Source organism: Globicephala melas, chromosome 6 (genome assembly GCF_963455315.2).
Source record: "Globicephala melas chromosome 6, mGloMel1.2, whole genome shotgun sequence".
In the NCBI taxonomy this organism is placed as follows: domain Eukaryota; kingdom Metazoa; phylum Chordata; class Mammalia; order Artiodactyla; family Delphinidae; genus Globicephala; species Globicephala melas.
The window spans coordinates 55,979,700-56,006,006 of NC_083319.1; the positions used below are offsets into that span (position 1 = coordinate 55,979,700).

General features: G+C 40.3%; 1 protein-coding gene across 1 annotated transcript in view; it reads left to right on the plus strand.

The window, feature by feature from the left end:
• PDCD1LG2 (programmed cell death 1 ligand 2) overlaps nucleotides 1-26,307 on the plus strand; it is a 60,502-nt gene that overhangs the window by 4,734 nt on the left and 29,461 nt on the right. The window contains exons 2-3 of the mRNA XM_030877141.2: nucleotides 8,123-8,191; nucleotides 16,985-17,290. Coding sequence (XP_030733001.1) covers nucleotides 8,137-8,191; nucleotides 16,985-17,290 — 361 coding nt within the window. The 5' untranslated portion in view covers nucleotides 8,123-8,136. The remainder of the gene's footprint in view (nucleotides 1-8,122; nucleotides 8,192-16,984; nucleotides 17,291-26,307) is intronic.

Sequence of the window (26,307 nt, forward strand, 5' to 3'; positions counted from 1 at the left end):
AGAAGCAGCAGCAGCAGAAGCAAAAGGAGAAGCAGAAGAAGCAGAAGGAGCAGAAGGAGCAGAAGGAGGAAGAAGAAGAGGAGGGGGAGGGAGGAGAATGTCCACTGAAGCAGGAACCTTCCACTTGACGGTATCCATAAACTCTTGAAGGTTTCTCCAGGTCCACGTCTCCCTAGATGAGGACACAACTGACCAACCAAACTTTGCATTACTGGTCACTAGCTCTGCCACAACCTAGGCAACAAAGGTTATGCAACTCCCCACATTACTTTATGTTCCTAATAACAAAGTGCCTAAATTATCAAAAGTTTAACTTTATGTCTATGTACACATTCATATATATACACATTTATAAGTTGAAGTTTTTTACTTATCTCCATGATATCATTTTAACTCACTTTCTTAAATGCCTTTTAGAGGGGAGGAATAAAAGACTTCAGCTGGAATAAGGCCATTCTTACATATCTTAACTTTATCTTAAACACTAGTGATCAACTGTTAGTGATAGGCCAATAATACTTGTGGTAGTTAGAAATGAAATCACACTTTAATATCAAAAATACTAAAATGTTCACGGTTCATCAAAAATCTTGATATGTTACACACTTGAGTATTACCTAACATGGCGAAACAAAATGGTAGAGATTGGTTGTTAGTTGCATAGATGGTACATGGAAGGGACCTTGGAAGTCACCTAGTTCACACCTTCTTTTGTAGAGAGTGGAGAGTGAGTTCCTAAGGCAGCAGGGATAGAGCAAAGACTGGAACTCCTGTCTCCTGATGCCTAGCTCAGAACTGCTGCTTCCACCACACCACCAAGAGAAGCAGCTTTTCTAGTGGCCTGGGTGAGAGCCAAGGGGGCAGCAATTTGAGCAGGACTTTGCACAAATCTAAAAAGAGTAGCTTTTGCTTCTCACTCTCAAGCTTGATTGTCTCCTTACTGAGGGGGCCCTTCTTGACTCCTGGAGCCACCAGAAAAAGTTCTTGAAGCTTATCCTATGCCATTCTGTTCCATTTTAGATAATGACTTGCCCTCAACTGCAATACTACGACATGTTCATAGGCAGAATTATCAAGAATTACCCATAACTTCATTAAGAATTATCCAGAAATTAAGAAATTCAGCTAAACTGATCATTTGATTAAAAACTACTTTTTTCCATTCACATTCCAAAGTATTCATTAGAGCCCAGCCTGACTGATATAAAGATAGCTACAATGAGCACCCTCTGCTTGATGGAAAAGCTAGCAAAACCAAACATGTACATAAGGAATATACAATTAAGATGAAAATGAACAGCTGACTAGGCATAGACAATAAGATATTTATATCCAAAACAAAGGTGAATTTTAAAAGGGGAGGCTAGAGAGAGATGTGGTTGTTTGAACATGTTCATTGTATCGTGGAGAAGAGTCATCACAATGCTCATTTGGCCAAAGGAGTGCCTTACACATGGATACTCTTTAAATGATGCATTGAGTTAATTAATTTTGGCAATGCACTCCGTAAGTTCTCTAAGTAAATTCTTTCAGGCCTTGCCTGTCTGAGTATGAAAGAGTTCATACTTCCCCAACATTAACGCCTTCAAGAACCTGCTCTTTCAGAAAACGTGGTTCTCCTAAAGAACCCAGAGGGTAGAGGTCTTATCCGGATAGCCTAGTCTTTTGAGAGAGGTTGGTGAGGGGCTTGAGATACCTGTGGAAACATTCTTCTGGGAGATAATCTTGTAAATAATCTTGCTGTTAAAAAGGGATCACCTTCCACCTCTTGTGGAAACTCTTGCTTCAACATGCACCTTTTGCTTAAACAATACCAGGGATGATGCCTCCCCACCCCATTAGTGGCCCATTGTGTTGTGAGTGGCTCCATTCGATGGAAAGTTCTTATTTGTGGCAAAAATAAACAACCAAATTAAGGTTTCTGTTTCTCCGATAGAGTGGAGTCAAGTGGGAGCCAGTGATCTCAGATTCCTGAGTATGATGCTAAATTGTCATGCATGCAAGCACTCATTCACTTGTCCATTCAGCACACAGTTATAAGGACCTAATCAAGTGCAGTCCGCTCTCCGTATCTAAAGGGTTCTGCAACCCTACATATACGGCCGACTATATTATGCCATTTTACATGAGGGACTTGAGCATCTGTGGATTTTGGTATCCACAGAGGATCCTGGAACCAATATCCTGCAGATACCAAGGGATGACTGTACAAAGAGCTCCTATTCTAGCCTAGAAAACAGAAGTGTAATAAATCAGCATACCAGTAATGAGTTAAGTACTTACACTAGAGGTGAGTAGCAGATACAATTGAGGCAGAAGAAATAGACTAAGACAGTTAGGAAAGACTTATCCACTTCTGTTGAATGCATGAAATGTAAGGCCACTTAAGGAGTTATTTATGATGCAATACAATTTTTTAAGCTCATGAAGAAATTGAGATAGAAGAAAAATAAGATTAGAAAAAATAAGATGAGATTAGATGTGAGATTAGACTTCTCAAAGCACCTGTGAGGTCCTAGTCATGGAAAGCACATGTGTTTCTCTGTGGCCAAGGCAGGAGGTGCCAGATCAGGAAAGGTTTTGTAGGCCACACTAAAGGAGAACTTCACCTTGTAAATAGTGGGAGTTGTTGAAGTCTTTTAAGCAGGAGTGACATGGTCAGATTTGATTATTCAGTATTCAAGAGATTGTTCTGCCTGCTAGGTAAAGAGATAGTTCATCCAACAAGTATTAACCAAGTACCTACTTATTGCCAGACTCTGTTCTGGGGCTGAAGGCATAGTAGTAAATAAACAGACAACGATCCCTGTCCTTTGAGTGATTATATTCTAATGGAAGATGACAGGTAATAATATAATAAACAAGTACACTATATGGTAAGTTAGATGGTAATGAAAGTTTTGGAAAAGAAAGACGACAAGGAGAATTGGGAATGCTGGAGGAGTGGTGCTGTTGCAGTTTTTTGCATAAGGCAGACTCACCAGAAAGAGCGAAAAAAGCATCCAGGTGTAGGGACAGGCACACTGGCAGCAGAATCCACACTTGAAGGGATGGATTTGGTGAAGACACTACACAGGCCTGGAAGTGGGCTTAGGGCCATTTGGGCAGTGAATTCCAGCATCCCAAGGACCTAGATTATAATGGGTAGTAGTGGGAGGTCCAGAGGTCCAGATGACACCTCTCAACCCAGCAAACAGCCACACTGCAGGGAGGGGCATGGCTACAGTGCACTCATCTAAAGCATGGCAGGGTGACTCAAGACAGAGGCCCCTATTACCTGGTTATTGGAGAGACTTAGGAGTTTATTCTCAGTGAAATACTGAGCCATCAAAAGGTTTTGAGCAGACCTGCTTTGACTTACATTTTTAAAGAATCACTCTGGCTCCTGTGTTGAGAGTCAACTGTAGGAAGGCAAGGTTAGAATAGCCACAAGACACGATAATGGCTTAGGTTGATATGGAAGCAGTGAGACATGGTCAGATTCTAGATATATTTGAAAGAAGGGCCTATAGGATGTGTTAATGAATCAGATGCTGGTGATAGAAGACAGGAGCCAAGGATGACGTCAAGGTTTGTGACGACAAGAGAAGGATGGAGCAGAAGGAAACAAGACTAGGAGGTAAAAATGGCAGTGAGGAGGCTCTGCTATGGTGTATCCAGGAAGTAGAATTAATAGGACTGGGGGCTGGACTGAATGTGCAAGATAAGCGATGTGTAGATTTAAGATGACACCCCCAGGATTCCGGCTTGAAGTAGGAGTTATTATTATTGGCACTTTAGGGAAATGGGACACAAAACGTTTTCATAAACTGTCTAAGTTCTTAGAGGCTAATACTTTGTAGACTCAGAATCTGAACTCAGATGTGTCTGACGTTAGAACCTGAGCTCTTAACCATTCCATGGGGCACTTTATCCCTAGGAGAAAGAAGCCTGCTAGTTGGAAAGTACCTTTACGACAGTGTCTGTCTCTCAGTTGACTCAAGGAGACAGTGTGCAAGGAAAGTCCCCTTCGATGAGCAGGGAAGAAGGGGAAGTTAAAACGAGTGATGGGTGAACCAGGAGTCCTTTCTGTTGCCAGAACTGCATGTTACATGCTATCCTTTTGTACTCTAGGAAAAAAAAATGCTAGGCAAGTGCTAGACTGTAGGTGCAGCTTAAAATGGTATATTTTCTAGATATATTTGTAGTTTCAGTAAGGAAGAGGGTTTTCAAGTCTAGCTAAGGTGTGTCTTGAGCATTTCCTGGTAGAAAGCACTAGATTCTGTTCCTAGTTGTTATCTGCTGTAATATTTCCCTCCCTAAACTAAAAACAAGAATACAGCCCACTGTGGACCTTGCATTCGCTTGTAGCTACTGCCTCATATCTCTGCGCCCTTTTATAGCACTATTCTCTAACAAGTTGCCTATATTCTGTTGTCTCCACTTCCTTATTTCCTATTTTTATCTGTACCAGATCTACTGATACTGTGTTTATCAGGGTCATCCATGACCTTCATACTCTGCTAAATCCTGTTCTCAGAAACATTTGGCTCAACTGATCACTCCCTCCTTCCAGCACTATGTTTTAAACTCTAGGTTTTATTATTATTTATTACTATTATTTTATTTATTATTACATCTATTATTTAGGCATGGTGAGGCCAACAGATCAGGAGGTGACTGCCTTTGAAAAAATAGTTCGTTATACTCACAGATCCCAAGAGAAAGGGGCATGCCACACCATAGTGCGCCATACAGGCAAATACCAGGATCACACAGGAGGCAGAGGGTGAGGGAGAAAAGTACGCAGGAGCCTCTACTGTGGGTTCCACAGGAAGGAATGGGGCTAGTTTGTATAATTTCAGCAGACTTTGGGGGCATAGGGGTATCTGGTAACTGACCCTAGGGTGATTAGGGCAGATAGATAGTGACCCAGAGAGTGAGAGCCCAATAAAAAGGTGATTGGAGGTAGGGCTCTGGACTGGTTGGTTTGCATATGAAAGACACACTCAGGGGACAGTTGTTTACTGTCTCTAGGAATTGGCTAATCCTGAGGGGGCAGTCCCTCTAAAGTCAGCAAGATTCCAGATGTCAAAGCATCAGAATACAGAAAATAAAAGAGATGGTTAATTTACCTTTATATCCCTTCTCTCAATCTTCTTTGCTAGTACCTTCCCTCTCAAAGACCCCTAAGTGTTGGAATGCCCCATATCTCAGTCCTTTGACACCTTCTCTTCTCTATCTCTCTTTAGGTGGTACTATGCAGCACCATGGCTTTAAGTAACACTTATGCATTGATGACTCCCAAATTTATATCTCTGCCCCAAACTTTGGATCACCAGTTGTCCAACCACCTACTAAACATCTTTACTTGAGTGTCTAATAGACATCTCAAACCAAACATATTCCAAATACAATTTTTGATTTCTGCTCCCTAATCTGCTTCATTCTTAGTCTTCTCCTTTTTAATAAATAGTATCTCCATTGCCCTAGTGACTCAAGCTCCGAACCTAGAAATTTTCCTGGATTTCTTTACTTTTGTCAAACTACATTTCCATCCTGTCAGCAATTCCCATCAAATCTTCTTGAGAATATAGAAGACTTAAATAAATGGAAAGACATGCCCCATTCATGGATTAAAAGACTTAAAATTATAAAGATGGTTATATTCCCCAATGGATCTACAGATTCAGTACAATCCCTTTCAAAATTCCAGCTGCTGCTTTTGTGTGGAAATAGACAAGCTGATCCTAAAATTCACATGGAAATGCAAGGGAGCAAGAATAGCCACACACACACACACACACACACACACACACACACACACACACACAAAGTCTTAAAAAAAAGAAAAACAAGTTAGAAGATTCACATTTCCTGATTTCGAAACTTACCACAAAGCTTCCGTGTAATCAACAGTCTGTGATACTGACATAGGATAGACATATAGTTCAATGGAATAGAATTGAGATTCCAGAACTAAGCCCATACATTTAATGTCAATTGATTTTTGGTGAGGGTGCTATGACAATTCAATGGAGAAAGAATACTCCTTTAAACAAACTATGCAGAGTCAACTGGATGTCCATGTGCAAATCAATGAATCTGGAGCCTTACCTCACACCATACACAAAAATTAACTCAAACTGGATCAAAGACCTAAATATAAGAACTAAAGCTATAAAATTCTCAAAAGAAAACATAGACGTAAATCTTTGTGACCTTGGATTAAGCAATATTTTCTTAGAGATGACACCTAAAGCACAAGCAATTAGAAGAGAAAACAGATAAACTGGCCTTCATCAAAATTAAATTAATTTGTACTTTACAATTAAAACATTTGTGCTTCAAAGAACACTACCAAGAAACTGAAAAGACAATCACAGAATAGGAGAAATTAATTACAAATCATATATTTGATAAACAGTTTGGCAGTTTATCAAAAAGTTAAATATAGAGTTACCATTTAACTGATCAATTCCACTCCTACATATATAATCAAGTGATTTGGAAACATGTCTACACAGAAACTTGTACATGAATGTCATAATAGCATTACTCATAATAGCCAACAAGTGGAAACAAATGTCCATCAACTGATGAATGGATAAGAAAGATGTGATGTGTTAATACAATGGAATATTATTCAGTCATAGAAAGGAGCGAAGTATTGGTAATGTGTTACAGTACAGATGAGTCTTGAAAATAATATGCTCAGTGAAAGAAGCTATACACAAAAGACCACATATTGTATGATTCCATTTATATAAAATATCCAGAATAAGCAAATTGATAGAAACAGAACGGAGATGAGTGAATGCCAGGGACTGGTGGGAGAGGGAAGAAGAATTGGGGAGGTTCTGCTAATGGGTATTGGGTTCCTTTTTGCAGTGATGAAAATGATCCAAAATTAGACAGTGGTATGGGTTGCACAGTTCTGTAGAATATACTAAAAACCACTGAATCATACCACTAAATCATCTGTGTCTTAAATATATATGTATACACACACACACATAATCCTGTATTGTATGTCAATTATACTCCAATAAAGATATTAAAAGTTTTAATAAATTTAAGGAACCAATTTTAAAATTTTAATACATTTTTAAAATGTGTAAATATAAAAAACCTTCAACAGACCCCTTCTCACCTCCACTAGCCCCACCACTCTGGTCCAAACTATTATCATCTCTGTGAAAACATTTCTTACTGATCTTTCTGCCTCCAATCTTGCCCATCCCACTCTCCTTCACAACAATAGTCTATTGTCTACACCAAAACTGAATCCTCTTTTAAAAATGTAAATGAGATCGTGTCATTCTCCTGATCCAAATCCTCCACTGGCTTTCCATTGTACTCAGAGCAGCTCTGCTTTTACCTGATTTAGATGTATGGCTTCCCTGGTGGCGCATGGCTAATAAAATTTTGAAAGTCGCTTTGAGGACAAAAAAAGCTGACAGTGGTATACCCTGTCCCTTTTGCCTTCAACTGTGAGAAGTCCTTGGGTGGGAAAGTTTGTGAGCAAAAGTGGAAGCACGAAAGGTGAAGCAGGACTAAGGTTTGGCACCCACTCAACTGGGTTTGCAGTTCTCTGCAATCCCTGTCTGCACCTCTTAGTAACAGGTAGTTCAAGTGATGGGCACACTGGATCACAGCACTCTAAAGAGCTTGACAACTTTACCTGCTCAGTCAACTAGCAAGTATTTATTGAGAATCCAGCTCTGTTCTATTGAGCACTGAGTGTCCAACTCACAGAGTTCCAGTCCAGCTGGAAAAGATGATGTACATTATTCATCTGATGAACAAGACTGGTTTTCAAGGGCCTACACTGAAACTATGGAAGAAACAGAAAGGTACAGATAACCAGCTGTGTGGGTAACTCATGAGCACTGGTTCATATGAGCTTCTAACTTGGATCGATAAAGGGTGCCTCGCTTCTTCTTACCCCATCTCTCCTCTCCTTTAGGCAATCACCCTTTAACTTCTTTTCCCAGCTCTACTCCACCATGGTCCACTGCCTCCCCAAAAGATTTGTTTACCAGTCATTTCCCTGTTCTGTTTTCAGAAGTGAGCAAATGACCAAATCATGAGACCCAGAAAAACTGCAGAAGGCCCTGAGACTTTCAATTGTCTGTTTCAGATCCGGTACAGAAAATGTTCCTTCTCCTGCTAATTATGAGCCTGGGAATGCCGCTTCATCAGACAGCAGGTAAGAAAGGTCCAAGGGAGGAGCCTGAGAAAGAGGAACAGGTGATGACCCCTAGCTGAAGCCAAGGATGAGAATGTAGTCCTTGAGCTGAAGGCTTTCTTTGAGAGGAAGTGTGATTACCAGCTATTATAAGCACAGCCGAAAGAATGGTGCCCAGGGTGGCATGTGCATACCCATGTCCCTGTCTTACAGAAACAGGGACTGAGAATCCATCTATCCCCACTTTCCAATAAAGGTAGTAACAAGAAGACAGGACCATTCAGGCCATGCACCTCTGAACTGACACAAGAGGGCATGGGTTGAGTGTCCTGAAAGGTGAGCTGCCAAGAAACTGTCCTTTTTTCTTCTGTCAGGGACAGTGAGGAGACAAAGGTCAGGGGGACACCTCCTCTTTTAAAAACCAACAGTAGGGCTTCCCTGGTGGCTCAGTGGTTGGGAGTCCGCCTGCCGATGCAGGGGACACGGGTTCGTGCCCCGATTCGGGAGGATCCCACGTGCCGCGGAGCGGCTGGGCCCGTGAGCCATGGGCGCTGAGCCTGCGCGTCGTCCGGAGCCTGTGCTCCGCAGCGGGAGGGGCCGCGACGGTGGGAGGCCCGCGTACTGGAAAAAAAAAAAAAAAAAAAAGCAACAGTAGCAGCCATGGGTCATTCACACATTAATGTGGATTACTTGAATTGGAAACTCAGAGTCTTCCTTGCACCTAAATGAATAATGAACCTTAAAGCTATGCCTTTGGATTTTGGAGAAAGATATTCTACTGGAGGGTGTGGGTAGCAAGGAGGAAAGCAGTTTCAGAGTTTTGCTTTCCTGGGGAAGGTAGTTTAGACTATTCACATATGCGGTCAGGACCATGAGTGCATTATAGTGGGTGAACACCATTTAGGTAACAGAGGAGGACAGAGGTGGACAAAGCGGGTTAGGTCCTCTATGATAACAGCCCCGATCCCATGGGAAGTCATCCAACATTCTGCCTTTCATTGAGAAAGAATGGCTTCTTTGGCACTGATAACTTTTTGAAGAGCTTTTCCCTCTATTCCAGGTGATCCCAGTCACGTTTCTCCCCCTCCCTTGGGCTGCTCAGCCTGGTCTGGCATTAGCGACACTGACTTGGGGCCATCCTTGGAGAACACCCCAATATTCTGCTTACTCCAGGCCTGCCCTTGCAGTGGCAGCTAAAGGAACACTTGATATTTCCTTTCTAAGAGACCCTGCCCTGCTGGGATTTTTAGAGACAGGCAAAATTAACTCTTTCCTTACTTGAGTGCTCTGTGGATGCTCTACCATTTTATCTATAAAATAATTTAAAGATTGAAGCGAAAAGCTATTGGAAAATATTTTCATTTCACTTTTTAAATATTTATTTTTAAATTGACATAAAGTAAAATTTTACTCTTTTTTATAAAAGCATCTATGAGTTTTGACAAACGCATAGTCATATAGCCACCACCACAATCAAGATCCCGAGCAGTTCTATCACCAAACAAAAACCCTCCTCCAACTTTTAAGCCCAGGTACTCACCGATCTATTCTCTATCCTGTCATTGTAACTTTTCCAGAATGTCATATAAATGGGATCACTTATTAGATATTCTTTTTGTCTGGCTTCTTTCGCTTAGCATAACGCATTTGAAATTTATCCATGTTGTTATATGAATCAATAGTTCATTCCTTTTTGTTGTTGAGTAGTATTACTCTGTAGGTACATGCCACATTTTGTTTATTCATTTCCCACTTGAGGGACTTTTGGGTTGTTTCCTATTTTTGGCAATTATAAATAAAGTTGCTATAAACATTTGTATATAGGTTTTTGTGGAAGCATAGGTTTTCATTTCACTTAGGTGAATACCTATGAGTGGGATTACTGAGTCATATGGTAAGTACATATTTAACTTTATAAGAAACCATCAAACCGTTCTTAGAATCTGTACTGTTTTTGCATTCCCTCCAGCAAAGTATGAGAGTTCCAATTGTTCCACATCCTTGACAGCCCTTGGTATTGACATTGTTATTTTTCTTTTTTAACTCATTCTAGTAGGTGTGTAGAAGTTTCTCACTGTGGTTTAATTTGTGTTTCCCCAGTACCTAGTGAGGATAAACATATTTTCATGTGCCTATTGCCCATTCATATATCTTCTTAGGTGAAGGGCATATCAAATCATTTGACTGTTTTTAATTGGGTTATTTTCTTATTGTTCAGTTTTGAGAGTTCTTTATATATTCTGGATACAAATTCTTTATCAGATATGTGATATACAAATATTTTCTCCCAGTCTGTAGCTCATCTTCTCATTCTCTTTTTTTTTTGGCTGTGTTGGGTCTTAGTTGTGGCAGCAGGATCTTTGTTGAGTCACGTGGGATCTTTTGTTGCGGGGAGTGGGCTTCTCTCTAGCTGTGGTATGTGGGCTCTAGGGTGCGTGGGCTCTGTAGTTGGCAGCATGCAGGCTCTTTCATTGAGGCACGCGAGCTCAGTAGTTGTGGTGCGCAGGCTTAGTTGCCCCGAGGCATGTGGGATCTTAGTTTCCCAACCAGGGATCGAACCCTCGTCCCCTGCATTGGAAGATGGGTTCTTTACCACTGGATCACCAGGGAAGTCCCTCTCATTCTCTTAACAGTGTCTTTTGCAGAGGAAAGATTTTAATTTTGGAGATACCTAATTTATCAAATTTTTTCTTTGATGGATTGTCATATCTAAGAACTCTTTCCCTAACCCAAGACCTGAAAGATTTTCTTCTATGTTTTCTTCTAAATACTTTATAGTTGTACATTTTACATTTAGGTTGACCATCCATCTTGAGTTGATTTTTGTATAGTGTGAAGTATAGGTTGGGGCTTTTTTTTTTTTTTTTTTTGCACGTGGACATCCGGTTGCTCCAGCCCCATTTGTTCATTTACTGAAAAGACTATCCTTTCTCCATTGATTGCCTTTGCACCTTTGTAAAAAATCAATTGTCCATATTTGTGTGGGTCTTTTTCTGGCCCTTCTGTTCTATTGATCTATGTATATATTCTTTCACTTATATCACTCACTCTTTTATTACTGTAGTGTTGTAGTTCAATTTTTTCCTTATATTTTCATTTCAAAACCTAAGGACATCTTGTTACCCAGACACATTTAAGGGGAAATATTTATTTTTGTACTTTGTCATGTCTTGAAGGAAAAAGTAACCCCAGTCTTATGTCTTTCATTGATGTCTCCTTCTTTCTTCATCCACCAGAGAAGAATAAAATCCAGGAAGCCCATGACCAGGGTGATGCTTGAGGTCACTCTAGGGCAGGGACCACACCCTGGGTCACTCCACTTAGCCTATAGCTGACCTCCAAAACTATATCTGCTGACCCCTGAGGTATAGAAAGTAGAAGAATCAGGTTGGGGAAGGGATTTCTAATAGACAAGATGTCTCATGCAGCATTCCTGCTAAGAGGAGTGCATGCGTCAAGTGATCAGAGCAGCATCTATTCTAAACCAGGAACTAGAGCTTTCTGAAGGCTGGCTGTGTAAAGCAGTCCCCCCTCCCCTCACTGCCTACACCCATCCTCACCTTTCAAAATACCTTAAGAAGTCTGTAAACACTTAAGCTTCTGTTGTTAATGGGGAAAAAAGGTATAAAATTAGCTTAAAGAGGAAGCTATCTTGGTAGGTAATGCAAATAAATTGTTTTGTGTTTCCTGGAGATGTGACAGGTCTGACTCCATCGGTGCCCCGACTGCAAATAAAAGGCGAACTTCCCCCAAGAACTTTCAGAAAGGCTCCAGCATTACTCAAGCCAGCTATTTTAATCTGTCTAAAGAACGTGCATTTATTAATTTTTCATGCTCTGGCCAAGTCCTTTGCCCTTTAATTTAGTCAAGATGACCAAATGAATGTTTTACTGGCTTAATTTTCAGTTGTGGAAACTTTCCAGTTTTCTCCTTTGTCTGATGACATCAGGAGTTCAATGCTAGGTTGGAGTTTAATTTAATAACCATGTGACATATGAAATAGAAAACAAATGTCTTTTCCTTATTATAAAGCTGGAAAGTATATCTATTTCATTCATGTATGTAGTATACACATGCCAGTAGATATATAGTCCTATCTGTTAGAAGTACAAGCTTTCAACACACAGAGATATGAATTTGAATTCCAACTCCATGAGCTCCCACTTTTTTACTTTGGGCAGGTTGTATCATTTCTTTAAGCCTCAGTTTCCCCATCTGTAAAATGGGGGTAGTGACTCCTACCTTGCAGAGTTTTGGGAACATGAAATGGTGATGTACAGTTTAGCCCAGTGTCTGCTTCATTGAGTTTAATAAATGTTATCTTTCACTCTACTTCCCAGTCACAGTCCAAATGCAAACCAGTGTTATAACTCTGTTTCTCAGATGTCAATGTGCATGTGAATCACCCCAACCTTGTTAAAATGCAGATTCTGCTTCTCTAGGTCCAGGGCATGGGCTGAGATTCTGCATTCCTAACTAGCTCCCAGGGAAAACTGAGGACAACACTTTTGATGGCAGGATGGTAAAAAATGTTTGCAAGTGCAGGTGTTTTATTTGTCCAGCCAATGGTTTCTCAATGCTCCCTGCACCTTAGAAACTCCTAGGGAATTTTTTTTTTTAATTGATGCTGGCCTCACAAAATAATTAGAATTTAATTTTAGAGGATCCAAAGTGGGGTTTGAGCATTAGTGTGTTTTAAAAGCTTCCCAGGTGATTCTTATGATGCAAGGTTGAGGCCCTCTCATTAGTGATTCTAATGTGCAGCCAAGCTTGAGAAAAACCTCTTCACAGAATTGCTTGCAAGAGTGTTTTGATTTCCTCTGTAGTTTACAATAAGTAAGAATATTTTAGTATTGCATTTCCTAAACTTGTCATTTTGTATCGAGTAATCAAGCTCAAAGCTTTGCATGTCTTACAAGCTTTAGTTGGGGCAAAATAGATCAACTAACAATTAATCTTCTAGTTATTCTGAGCGACTCAGATATGTGATTCATCTTTGCCAATTGCTCTTTCCTCTTGTGAACATTAGATGGAAAATGTCACCTGCCTGAGAGGTAGCATACTTTATGCTTCCAGCCTCTGTATATACACACACACGCTGCACAAGGCAGAGGGGAAAAGCAAGCAGAAAATGGATTTTTTTTTTCAAAGGCCCAGACAGTGAAGAGGGAAGTTCTGCTGTATGCTATGGGGAGTTCCAGAGGAAGTTAGAGGCGTTCCTTCTCTCATGAGAAGAAAGTATAAGTGTGGTAAATAAATCTACTAAATAAATTCAATAGAGACTATACCCAAAGTCCTCTGATTCTTGTTAAATCTCAGGCTCAGCAATTAACCTTCCCTGCAAGCCCCATTTCTCTTCCCTGTTTCTTGTTACATCATGTGTAATAAAATAAGAGAAGGAAGTACCATGAGGAGAGTAAAAGTAGTGTAAATTCCTGAACCTGGTGCATAGAATATGGTTAATACATATTAGATAATGAATAAATAAATATTATTCTCCAGGGTAGAGTGGATTTGGTATCAGGCAGCTCTGTTTTAATTATAAGGGGACTTAATAACTCAAGTATTTGGAGATGATTCTAATCATAAAGGAATCTACTTTAAAGAGTATCCTATTACGGAGACACCAATGAGAGTTATTACAAGTGTTCAGGGAATTCCACAAAATGGAATCATGCGGGAAATTCAGAAGCATGGCATCTTTTCTCACATGTATCGTCCCAGAGTCTTCTCAACCTGGCCAAGCAAATGCTGAATTGGCATTGTTTTACACAGAAGCACTCACATTGTAGCCTGCCCCCACCCCCATCCTGCACAAAAGAATACCAGGCAGCTGTGAACTCCTTTTTGTATCATAGATCTCTGTCAGAAAGGCACGCTAATGTTCTAGTTGTGGTTAAAACAGGGGTTGGAGGCAATATATAAGCTCGTCATTAATTTTTGATAAAAACTCAAGTGTGTGCACTACACTCTAACCTGTGCTGTATGGTGATTAAGAATGCCAGTTTGGGGCTTCCCTGGTGGCACAGTGGTTGAGAGTGTGCCTGCCAGTGCAGGGCACACGGGTTTGTGCCCCGGTCCGGGAAGATCCCACATGCCGCGGAGCGGCTGGGCCCGTGAGCCGTGGCCGCTGAGCCTGCGCGTCCGGAGCCTGTGCTCCGCAACGAGAGAGGCCACAACAGTGAGAGGCCCGCGTACCGCAAAAAAAAAAAAAAAGAATGTCAGTTTGTGCAATTTGGGGCAAGTTGCTGTTTGATGAGAGGAAAGCAAAAGTGAATATGGGGAGGCTCATCCTTTTGTTTCTCCCTCTCCCCGTTTTTGTCATTTTATGTTAAACCCTTAACTGGAATTTAGTATGTGTTAGGCACTGGAGACGCCAAAGCAAATTCAACCTGGTCACTGCCTTCAAAGATTTGCAGGATGGTAGGAGGAAAAACTCCAGTCAGAAGAGAATTATGATGTGAATCACTCAAGCAACAGAAAACCCCCGAACTATTTATACTGTGAAATCTGTTATCCAGGGTGGTCCGAATACCACTTTCTCAAGAATTAAAACATTGTACAAAAGGAAGTTTGCTGACTACCTGCCAAAATAAGGCACTTCATATGTGCCATTTTGTCTAGTTTTCCCCACAATGCTGACAGGTAGATGTTATCTTCGACCTTTACAGATAAAGAGGCTGAGACTCATAGAGTTTAAATGGCATGATCAAGATCAAAGGGCTCATAATCCTGATATAGTCAAAATTTGAACCCAGGTTCATCTGTCACTAAATCCCAAGCTCTTTCCATACCACGTTTTATGTGGAAACAACCACTCAAATAGCATATTCTTAGAAGCCATCCCCAGATATAAGTGGATGTTTTGACTGATTAAATGAATGGATTAATGAAGTAAGCTCTACTGAACATAATTTGATCTAATCTTCTGTCACAATTCAGAAGCTACTTCGAGATCTTACACTCAGTCTTAATGACTAACCACTCATTAATAATGGAAGCAGCATAATTTTGTACAATTTATCACAATTTATTCATGCATACACTACTTTCATTAGTTTTGCCATGTTTGACTACTCTTTGTGCTATTGTTTTTATAGAATTATCTAAATCAACTGAGCTTTTATTTTTTGAACAAAACAATCTACCCTTGTGGTAAATGGAAAACCAGTATCACTGGTACAGGTAAATAGAGGATATGAGCAAAAATAAATGCAATGAAAGTAAAGTGGTGCTATTAAATTCTACCCAGATAATAATATCTGCCTGAGAGCTTCTTGTTTTATTAAAAGGGAAAATAGGGCTTCCCTGGTGGCGCAGTGGTTAAGAATCCACCTGACAAGGCAGGGGACACTGGTTTGAGCCCTGGCCTGGGAAGATCACACATGCTGCGGAGCAACTAAGCCCGTGTGCCACAACTACTGAGCCTGCACTCTAGAGCCTGCGAGCCACAACTACTGAAGCCCACGCACCTAGAGCCCATGCTCTGCAACTAGAGATGCCACCACAGTGAGCAGCCCATGCACCGCATCGAAGAGTAGCACCCGCTCGCCACAACTAGAGAAAGCCCACGCACAGCAACGAAGACCCAAAGCAGCCAAAAATAAATAAATAAAATAAAATAAAAAGAAAAATAACCATTGTTAGAGACGTGAGAGTCTAGTTGCAAATTATATGTAATTTGAAGGATTGGAATAGAATTGAAGAGGGAATAAATTCCTCTCCGAATAATCCAACTCCCTTTGGGCCTTGATTCTGCCATATCTAAAATCATTTTGCATACTTCTAGAAGTATGTGCCTCACGTTTTGGGAAATACTGTTTCAAAGACTACAGATTTTGAAGTCAACCATCGGACTAGCTCAGAATTTTAACTTTACTCACTGTACATCCTGGAGCAAACCTCTTTGACCCAGTTTCCTCAACTATAAAACAGTAATGATAATACATGTTTCATGCTTGTATTTTCAGTATTAAATGACATAGGTTTTTTAAAAAACATTTATTTATTTAGCTGCTCCGGGTCTTAGTTGCGGCACTCGGGATCTTCGTTGCTGCATGCGGGATCTTAGTTGAGACATGCAGGGTCGAACCCAGGCCCCCTGCCTTGGGAACGTGGAGTCTTAACCACTGGACCACAAGGGAAGTCCCAATGATATAGTTATAAAGAGCCTAGAACAGTGGCTGGCACATAGTAGGTATACACTAAGTATTAGTTCCATTCTTTCCTCTTATTGACAGAAAAGACGCTTCTACAGTAGACTTGTATGATATGATGGTTAAGAGCGCTTGAACTTAACAATACCTGGGTCTGATCCTGGCTGTGCAATGTTAGGCAAGTTGCTTAACCTTTCTGTGTCTCAGTTTCATTTTCTAAAAAGAAGATAGCTCTACGTCACTGGCTTCCTGGGGGGACTAAAAGAGATCATGTGTTAGCAGAGGCCTAACACCTAGTAAGAACTCAATGGGTGGTAGTTATTATTACTATCACTGGTGAGAGGAGGTAGAATTTGGCAGATAATGATGTAATTTGACCCATATGAAGAAAATGAGCCTGGATAATAGGGGGTAGGAAGGCAGTCAGCTGCACAGGTGAGGAGTGTTGAGAGGTGAGAACTACCTCAGAGCAGATCAAGAATTCTACTCTTTCCCAGAATGGATGGGGGCAAAGGAGAGAAAGGAACCTTCACAAATGCCCAGATAATGACAGGTATCTCTTGGGAAACGGGGGTGGGATAGGTCTCCTCAGGTCCCACTCTGTACAGAACTGAAATGTGAAGGCAGACAATCTGAGAATGTCTTATTTTCTGTTCAGCTTTATTCACAGTGACAGTCCCAAAGGAAATGTACACGGTAGACTACGGTGGCAATGTGACCTTGGAGTGTGATTTTGACACCGGAGGTCATGTGGAACTCGGAGATTTAAAAGCCAGTTTGCAAAAGGTGGAAAATGATACAACCTTGCTCAGTGAAAGAGCCATTTTGCTGGAGGAGCAGCTGCCCCTGGGGAAGGCCTTGTTCCACATCCCCCAAGTCCAAGTGAGAGATGCAGGGCAGTACCGCTGCCTGATCATCTATGGGATCGCCTGGGACTACAAGTACCTGACTCTGAAAGTCAAAGGTGAGTAGTTTCAGGGACTAGAATACATGGAGGCATCTCTCCAACACAGGACCTGCATTAGCTGCAAGTAACAAGCTCAAACCAAAACTAGGAGGATGGCTATAAAGAGACAGAGATACCTCAGAGAAAACAAAAGCACCTGCTCAGAAATATTTTTTGATATCTGAGTATAAAGCAGTGGAGGTTAGGGTAAATAGGGGTAGAGGGAATAAAACTGGTCTAGAGAAAGCCAGGAAAATGAGTCCCTGAAAGGTGGGAGAGTACCAAAGTTAAGTTTTGCCTAATTCACAGGAACAATACTGACTTGATATTAAACTACTCTTTCAGAGTCCAGAGTTTTTTAAACCATGATTTGCCACTCATTAACAGATTAAAATATCAGTTTAATGAGTAGCAACCAGATGGGTGTTTTTTACCAATAAAATGAATGAACCGAATGAATAGAATAGAATATATCAGGGCATCACATAGTAGGGATTAGTGTTGTTTTGTGAAACACAAATTATTTCAGAGGGGTGTGTGTGTGTGTGTGTGCGTGCGCACACGCGTGTGTGTGCATCTTGGCTCATGGTGTGATAATTTTTTTCTCACTCTGGGTCATAGTCTAAAAAGTTTGGAAACTACTCTAGTCCCAGCCTAATCTATTGCACATGAAACAGCTGAAGTCCAGAGAATTGAAATGGGTAGCTTGAGGGAGCCAGTGAATCAATAGCTGTCCCCATTCCTCTGGGTTGAGGGCTCTCTCCACCACAACACGAGCCAAGAACCTAAATCTGAAGAGAATCTTCAAGTTCTTGTTTGTTCTGGGAAAGGTCATTTGAGGAAAGACATATAACAACTGTAGAATAGATTTGGCTCTGTTCATTGGCTTATGTTTTTCAGCCTTCGCTGACTGGTCTGAGTTAAACTATGCCAGTTTTTCTCTGTCCCCTCCCTATTCCACACATTACACTCAGAGGATATGTTCTGTCTTCTGGAGGGTCTGTGGATTTTGGTCCCTAAAGACCATTGACCTTGACAGCAGTGGGGTGACTTTATGATCTGGTATAAAGAAGGACAAACTAGAATAATTAGACACGAGGTTGAATGTTGTTTTCACCTGACCTTGGGCAGGTTATTTCACCTCTCTTAATCTAGCATTTTTCTTATTTGTAAAAGAATAGCAATAGTAGCATCTACCACATAGGATTATTGTAAAAATTAAAAGAGATAATGAACATAAAGAGCTGAGTATGGTGCTTGGCATACGGTGAGTGCCCAGAGGTTTGGATCAAAGACCCTCAATTACTGCAGGGATGGTGCCCTCTTACATCTCAACTAATAGTGAGTCATCAGGAAAGCCCTTAGCTGGATGTAACTGCCTTCTATCTTTATTGCATTTCCTACAAACAGGCATCAACTGGGAGGAACTTCAGAGCATTGAAGTTAGTCTGAGTTCAGTCAACTGGAAGAGAGAGGGCTCTACATCCTCACAATCCCCTAGTGTACTTGGGTATCTGCACCCCTAAATCACTGCCCCATGTTTGTTGATCTCTATTTGAGTGTTATAATGCACCTAGGGTCTTTGGGCAATTTGGTACCAGTCCCCCTCTTTCTCGCTCGGGCTGAGGGATGTCCCTCATCCATGGGAGGGCACTCTGCCTGCTTCCTCATCTAGACCAGGGATGAATCAGGTGAGGAACAGATTTATTCCTCAAACCTTAATTAATTAATTAATTAATTCCTTAAACCCTTAATGATCTTCCAGCTAGAGTATATGGGATCACAAAGACTTTCTATGAGATGCATAGCATAGGCGGTTTTAGGAAATTAGTTTCTAGATCTTCATCTTCCCCTAGTACTCGTTCCCCAAATTGAGTGTGCCTGAGAATATGCCTTCCAGGCAAGGCTCTTGGGGTTCTCCTAAAACGCTTCCTCTTTTATTTGCTTTACCCACTTCATAAAAAGCCTCCCTTTCACCCATCATGAATACAGTGCATTGCCCTGAGGTATAAAATCCTCCATAGTGATAAACAAAAGAATGATTGGAAATATTGATACCATACCAAATTGTAATGACTAACAAATCCTTCTGCAAACCAGGAGGTATCAAATTCTGTTTTCAACAAAATTGAAGGAGGCCCTAATAGAGTTAACAGCTGATAATAAAAAAATAAAGTAATTTTTTGTCATATAAATCATAAGGCTTTCAAAGAATGAAATGATATTACTATAACCGAACTTCTTCCATTCCCACCTATTTATTCATATGAGCAAGATTCCTTAGCCCTTATAGCTACAAAAAATGAAAAATAGAAATAGAATTGATACTGAACCTTGTCTCATTCCAACCATAAGTCATATGCATCCTCAGATTCATGAACAGATTGAAAAAGAGAGCCCCATCCATCCCATTAAAAGATACATTTCCAGTAAACTTTTTTATGTTTAATAATTATCAATATTCATAATATTTTATGTTTCGATTTTACATGTACTGATAATAATGGAAATTAGATTTCAATGCAGAAGAAAACTTTGAACACTTTAAAGCCTCATGGTCACAAAAAAAAAAATTTAATTTCAATAGCTATACATGTTTTGTTGTTGCAAAGAAACAAAAGGATAATCACCAAAAGAGTGTTCAAACATGTTGCATTAGAATAAAATTCTGCAGAAGTGGAATGGGAACTGATATTCGAGGAATAAAAAGAAACAATGTAAAGTTCTGACCATTAGAGAAGAATTTTTATATGTATTTTTCAATGGATGGTGGTGTGTATGAAAGACACCTTCTTTGATTTCTAGGTGACATTGGATGCATTTGTAAAGAGTGAAATAATTGCCTTACTAAAAATATGTGTTTATAACGGTCTAAACATCGTATATTTTTCCAATATAGAAACCTATGATATATTCTAAGAATGAACTTAATAAATGTGTGAGAAGGAGCACACTGCATCACGATTGTTTTAGGAGAAATGCAAACAAACAAACAAAAAAAGATTGAAGACCAGCACATAAGGATATTCTACCCAGATGAGGGGTGTCTGAAGGAAGCAGGGGAGATCTAGGACTCCAGTTAGGGTGCGTTTACATAGAACAAGACTAGAGGAAGGATGTGCTTTGTCCTTAAAATGCCTAAGTTTTGGCATACACCTTGAAAATAGGTTTATAGCATTTTATTTGTTGTCTGGGCAACAGTTCATATTAAATATAGTGAAAAGAGAATTGATTTCATAAGGACAGGGAAAAAATTGCTAGGTAGCATGGCTAGAGAGTCTAGAAGAGACAATAACAGAAGGCTGCAGTTTTTCAAAGGCCAGGTTGCAACCCCAAGGCAATTAGAAATCTGTCGGAAGAAGGCCGAGGAGCACGACTGAAAAAAAGGGTACAGAGGCCCTGAGAAGCCAGGGAGTGAGCCCACAGTTTGAGAACTGGCCTGAGCAAGGATCCCAGATAGACACAGAGCAGGTACTAAGAACAGAAGGGCCAAACCAGCCTGAAGGCGTGAGCAGGCTGAGGCTTACAGACGTACTTTAAATCAACAAAAAGGCCCAAGATAGATAGAGTACAACTTCAACAAGTGGAGGAAGGTGGCAGCATAGTTTCTGTTTCCGCAAGAGAAATGGCCTTCACCCTAAAAGGGGAAGTCAGATGGCAGAGGGCATAGGGAGGAGAACAGCCCGAGAGAAGCAACTCGGTAGTGAAATGATGTCTGTACATTTAGCCTCTAGGCCCAGAGAAAGCATTTGCTAAAAAAACTTACTAATGGGGCTAAATCTGCTCTCAGTGTCTCTTCTCCCTTGGGGAAACTGAAGGGAATAAGGAAACCCTGAGTTAAGAAAACAATATCCTGAATTTTGAAGGGAAGAAAGCTCCTGGGAATTACAAACTGTTTAACCTAATGTTCCTCCCCAGGCCATTTAACAGACCAATTGAGAGCCATCCTAAAAGATTTCTTTCAGTGACTACTAGAAACCTGTCAGGATTCTCTAAGATTAATGCATGTAAAACTACATTTTTTCACCTTAGTTAGGGTCATTATGATGATAAAGCAGATGATACTATGTGCAGTAGTAAAGATAATATAGTAGTAAAACATATAGTAAAGATAATAAAGCTTATCTTTATTTCAGAAATGCTAGAGTTGCCAGTAACATTTGAATTATAGAGACAACTGGGATAACAGAAACCATTTAAACCAATGGAAATTGAAACCAGAAAATAGTAATTCTTTTGATGGAACAGACTGAGAAGCCAAATGGGGACTAGGGAGGCAAATCACCAGTTAGCAAAAGCAGGAAGCTGCTACCACACTGCTGGGTTGGAGGAACAGGGGGAAGGCAGGGTTAATGGGCCCAGGGGTGGAACCCAAGTGGGCCTGTCCAGTGGTATCTGGAGCCAGGGAAGAGCTGTGGCTGCTGCTGGAGAGGCCTTATAGCATAGAGTATGGGGGAGAAACACTCATTCTCCTTCCTCCTGCTAACTCTCACATCTTCCCAAATGCCTGCTGTTGGCTGTCACGAGCCTGGGATACACAGCCTGCAGGAGTCAGCCTTCCCGCCGTATAGAGCAGAAACTGAGGGATTGATCTAAGGGCAAACAGGCCCAGGACCCACACAGCACACACCTTGTGCATAAAATGGTAAAACATGGGATGAATAATAGTGTAGTTGACTGGATCTATAACCGACTGAACAAGTAGTAGTTGTTGACTAAGGGGCAACAAAGGTCTTGGGTCAACCTGGAGACCATCTCCAAGTGATAAGGCGTCTGTTATAGCCAACCTAGCTGGGCAGTAGATCACTCAACAAAATCGATCTTATGACCTTAGGCTGCTTTAAAACCCTGTGTTGGGCCTGAAGTGTACTCAGCACATAGGAAATAATTAGTCACGCTACACTTTGTGCTGCTTAGATAATATCTGGAATATAGGTCATGTTACACTGGCAAAAACAAAGTGTATCCGAAGAGTGCTATCTGGAACTGGGGCTGAAAATTATGTCCTGTGAGATATGGTTGAAGGAAGTAGGCATGTTTTACCTAAGAGGTGGAAAGACTATACGGGGTCTTGCCAGTGATCTTCAGATATCTGAAGGGTTTTGTCACATAAAAGAGATAATAATAATTGACAGTACTAACTGACTATTTAATAAGTTCTAGGTACCTAACTCATTTAATCATCCTCACACCCCTGTTAAGGATAAGTATTATCATACCTATTTTACAAATGAGAAAACTGAGGCTTGACAGGTCACGTAACCACCACTTGGCTTAAGCCTAGTCAAACCTTTCCGACTCTGAAGCCCACGTTCTTAACTACTATGCTTACCATATGTTGTTTTGCTAAACGAGGCAAGTACCAATGGGTTGAAGCTACCATGAGGCAAAATTTGATTTGGCGTAAGGATGATCCTCCCAATGAAAGTTTAACTTTCTTATTGTCTAATTGTGGCAATGACTGCTTCTGGAAGTAAGAGTTTCCATTCACAGATGTGTTTAACCAAAAATTAGTTATCTAGCAGGTTACTAATATCAAGAAGAAAAGTATTATTAAAGATAAAAAGGGGCATTTCATAATGATAGAAAAAATCAGTTCAACAGGAAAATGTAACAATCCTAAACGTGTATACATCTAACCATATAGCTTCAAAATATATAAAACAAAAATTGACAGACATAAAAGGAGAAATAAACAAATCCATAATTATATTTGGAGATTTCAACTCATCTCTGTTATAACTGGTAGAACACACAAAAAAGAAAATAGAAGAGTAGAACAACACAATTAGCCATCTTGATCTAATTGACATATATAAAATTTATACCCAACAACTGCAGAATACACATTGTTTCCAAGTGCATGTGAAACATTCATCAAGATAGTTATCTAGCAAAGCTGCTGGAAAAGATACTTCTCGTTGAGCAGGAAGTTGGGCTAATCAAATTTTAAGATCACTTCCACCTCTGAAATTCCAAAATTTACTCATCTTTTCCTAAGAATGTCACCCTCAGTCCAGCTTCCCCACTGTGTATTGCTGATAATGATGTCTTTTCAGCCATTTCCCTAATAAGAAAGAGGCTGTGGAGACATCTTTAATATTACATAAATGTAGGGTGTGTGCTCCTGTCCCTCCCCCAAACCTTGCTCATTCTTTTTTAAAAATTTTATTTTTCAAACTGAAGTATAGTTGATTTACAATGTTGTGTTAGTGTGTACAACAAAGTGTTTCAGATATATATATATGTGTTCTTTTTCATATTCTTTTCCATTATAGGTTATTACAAGATATTGAATATAGTTCCCTGTGCTATACAGTATATCTTTGTTGTTCATCTGTTTTATATACGGTAGTGTGTATCTGTTAATCCCAGACTCCTAAGTTATCCCTCTCCACAGTTCCCCTTTGGTAACCATAAGTTTGTTTTCTATGTCTATGAGTCTGTTTCTGTTTTGTAAATATGTTCATTTGTATCAGTTTTTTGGATTCCACATATTTGTCTTTCTCTGTCTGACTTACTTCACTTAGTATGATAATCTCTAGGTCCATCCATGTTGCTGCAAATGGTATTATTTCATTCTTTTTAATGGCTGAGTTATATTCCATTGTATGTATGTACCATACAATGGAATCTTCTTTACCAATTCATCTGTCAGTGGACATTTACGTTGCTTCCATGTCTTGGGTATTGTAAATAGTGCTGCTCTGAACATTGGGGTGCATGTATCTTTTCAAATTAGAGTTTTCATCTTTTCTGGATATATGTCCAGGAGTGGGATTGCAGGATCATATGGTAACTCTATTTTTAGTTTTTTAAGGAACCCCCATACTGTTCTCCATAGTGGCTGTACCAATTTACATTCATGCCAGCAGTGTAGGAGGGTTCCCTTTTCTCCACACCCTCTTCAGCATTTATTATTTACAGACTTTTTGATGATGGCCATTCTGACTGGTGTGAGGTGATAATCTCATTATAGTTTTGATTTGCATTTCTCTAATAATTAGCGATGTTGAGTGTATTTTCATGTGCCTGTTGGCCATCTGTATGTCTTCTTTGGAAAAATGTCTATTTAGGTCTTCTGCCCACTTTTTGATTGGGCTGTTTGTTTCTTTGATATTGAGCTCTATGAGCTGTTTGTATATTTTGGAAATCAGTCCCTGTCAGTCGCATTGTTTCTCGCCGATTCTTTTAGTTGAACATCTCTCCCATCTCTTCCCTTATTTATATATCCCAAGTCAAAGACTCAGCCCAGATCCTGATTCATGGCCCTCCTACCTCTGAAATCACCTACCAACTCAGCAACCAAGACCAGCATCTTGTCCTGAGCTACCTTGCTGGAGCAGGCCAAGCCCTCACCTGTAACACACTACTCCTATGAATCCATTTATTCTACTCTATGCCCCTCCAAAGCCCCAGAGCTTACAGAAATAATCTACAACAGAATAGGATTAAATGATTATAAGAGGATATCAAATGAAGGGACAATAAGTGTAGATAAAATAACATAAAATTAGATAAAGTGAGTACTCAAAATGCATGCTTCAGATACTGATGGATTGCTAGAGATAGACCAAAATTGGCTCCAAGGAGACTAATGAGTCTAACTACTTCAAGACCTTCAGTAGGCTGCTTCAGAACCTAATTCTTCTTATCTTCTTCTACTTCTGGGTACTTTGAAGTCCCCCTGGGAAACATATCTCTCTTCCCATGTATGTTGCTTCATCCCTAGACTTTTGTGATTACATAGAGAATCATCCTCTTGTGATGATCCCAGTGCAGAATTCAGAATACTGTACCCATGAAGGACATGAGTTCAAAGCTCCCCAACCACCCCATATTCCAGCTGTTTCCTTATTTATTACTGGAATATGAAATTTTCCTACCTCCTAAGGTCCTTGGGTGGTTTAAGCAAGATAAGGTATATTAAGAGGATGGAGTCAGTAGTTAGAGCTACTCACCCCTGCTCCTCTTTAAGTTCTTGACTAAGTGAGCTGTACCCAGAGGAATCAGTAGCCAAATGGAAATGAACTCCATTTTTTTAAATTAACAACTGGATGAGCACATAATCTTTCCCTTTCCCCTCTCCCCACTTTGGAGATTCTCTGATAATTTGCACTGGAGAACATGACTCAGAATAGGGAATTCTTGTTTCTTGCTCCCTTGTCTTAAACTGAGTCCAGGTTTGCACATCAGTCCCTGAAGTTATCCATCCAAACTCCTAGATAAGAAAATCTGCCCCACCCACCCAGTCACAAGCAGAAGCTGTAATACTGTGGGTGGGGGAAGATGTGAGAGATTTTTGAGGCAGGCAGGCCAGCAGTCCAGGGCAACTACTCTTAATGGCATGGAAAGAACTTCAAGAGAAGGCCACAGGTTATAAGCAGCCCTTCAAGACACAGTCACCTTGCTCTCCAGTGACCCGTGACTCAGTGAGTGACTTTGGCTGTAACTAATCAAATTAGCAACTCATAACACAGAGACGCACAAGGGAGGTTCTCAAAAAGCAAAAATTGTGGAGAGGGAAATGAATCTTTCTTTCACCTCCACAGAATGTAAAAGCACAGGGCATGAGCTCAGCACCTAGAAAACACTTAGTAAATCATACATATTTGATATTTTCCACATGGCTATTAGCATTATTTTAATATAAAATCACTTTTCACAGTTTGTGCTCATTTATACTCCTCCCAAAAATTTAACAAAAAAATGTTTCATCATATCCGTGCCATATATACATCTTTACTTCAAAGATTGTATTGAAATTCTTTCTTAAAGAAGTATTTCCTACCTGATGAGAGCTAGTGCTCACTCCCTCTTCCTTTCACCAAAAATCAGCAGGTTACTTTTTACACTCCCTGGTATCTGTGTACGTGGTTAATATTTATTTTTAGCTATCATCTAAGATAACTGGGCAATTTGTCCTTGTGTCTTCCTGGTGCTCTCAATGTCACTTGTGTCTATTTTAGAGCTCAGTTTTCTAGAGGGCAGGGAGACATATCTGATCAATTCATTCAGCATCCACTGCACAGAAG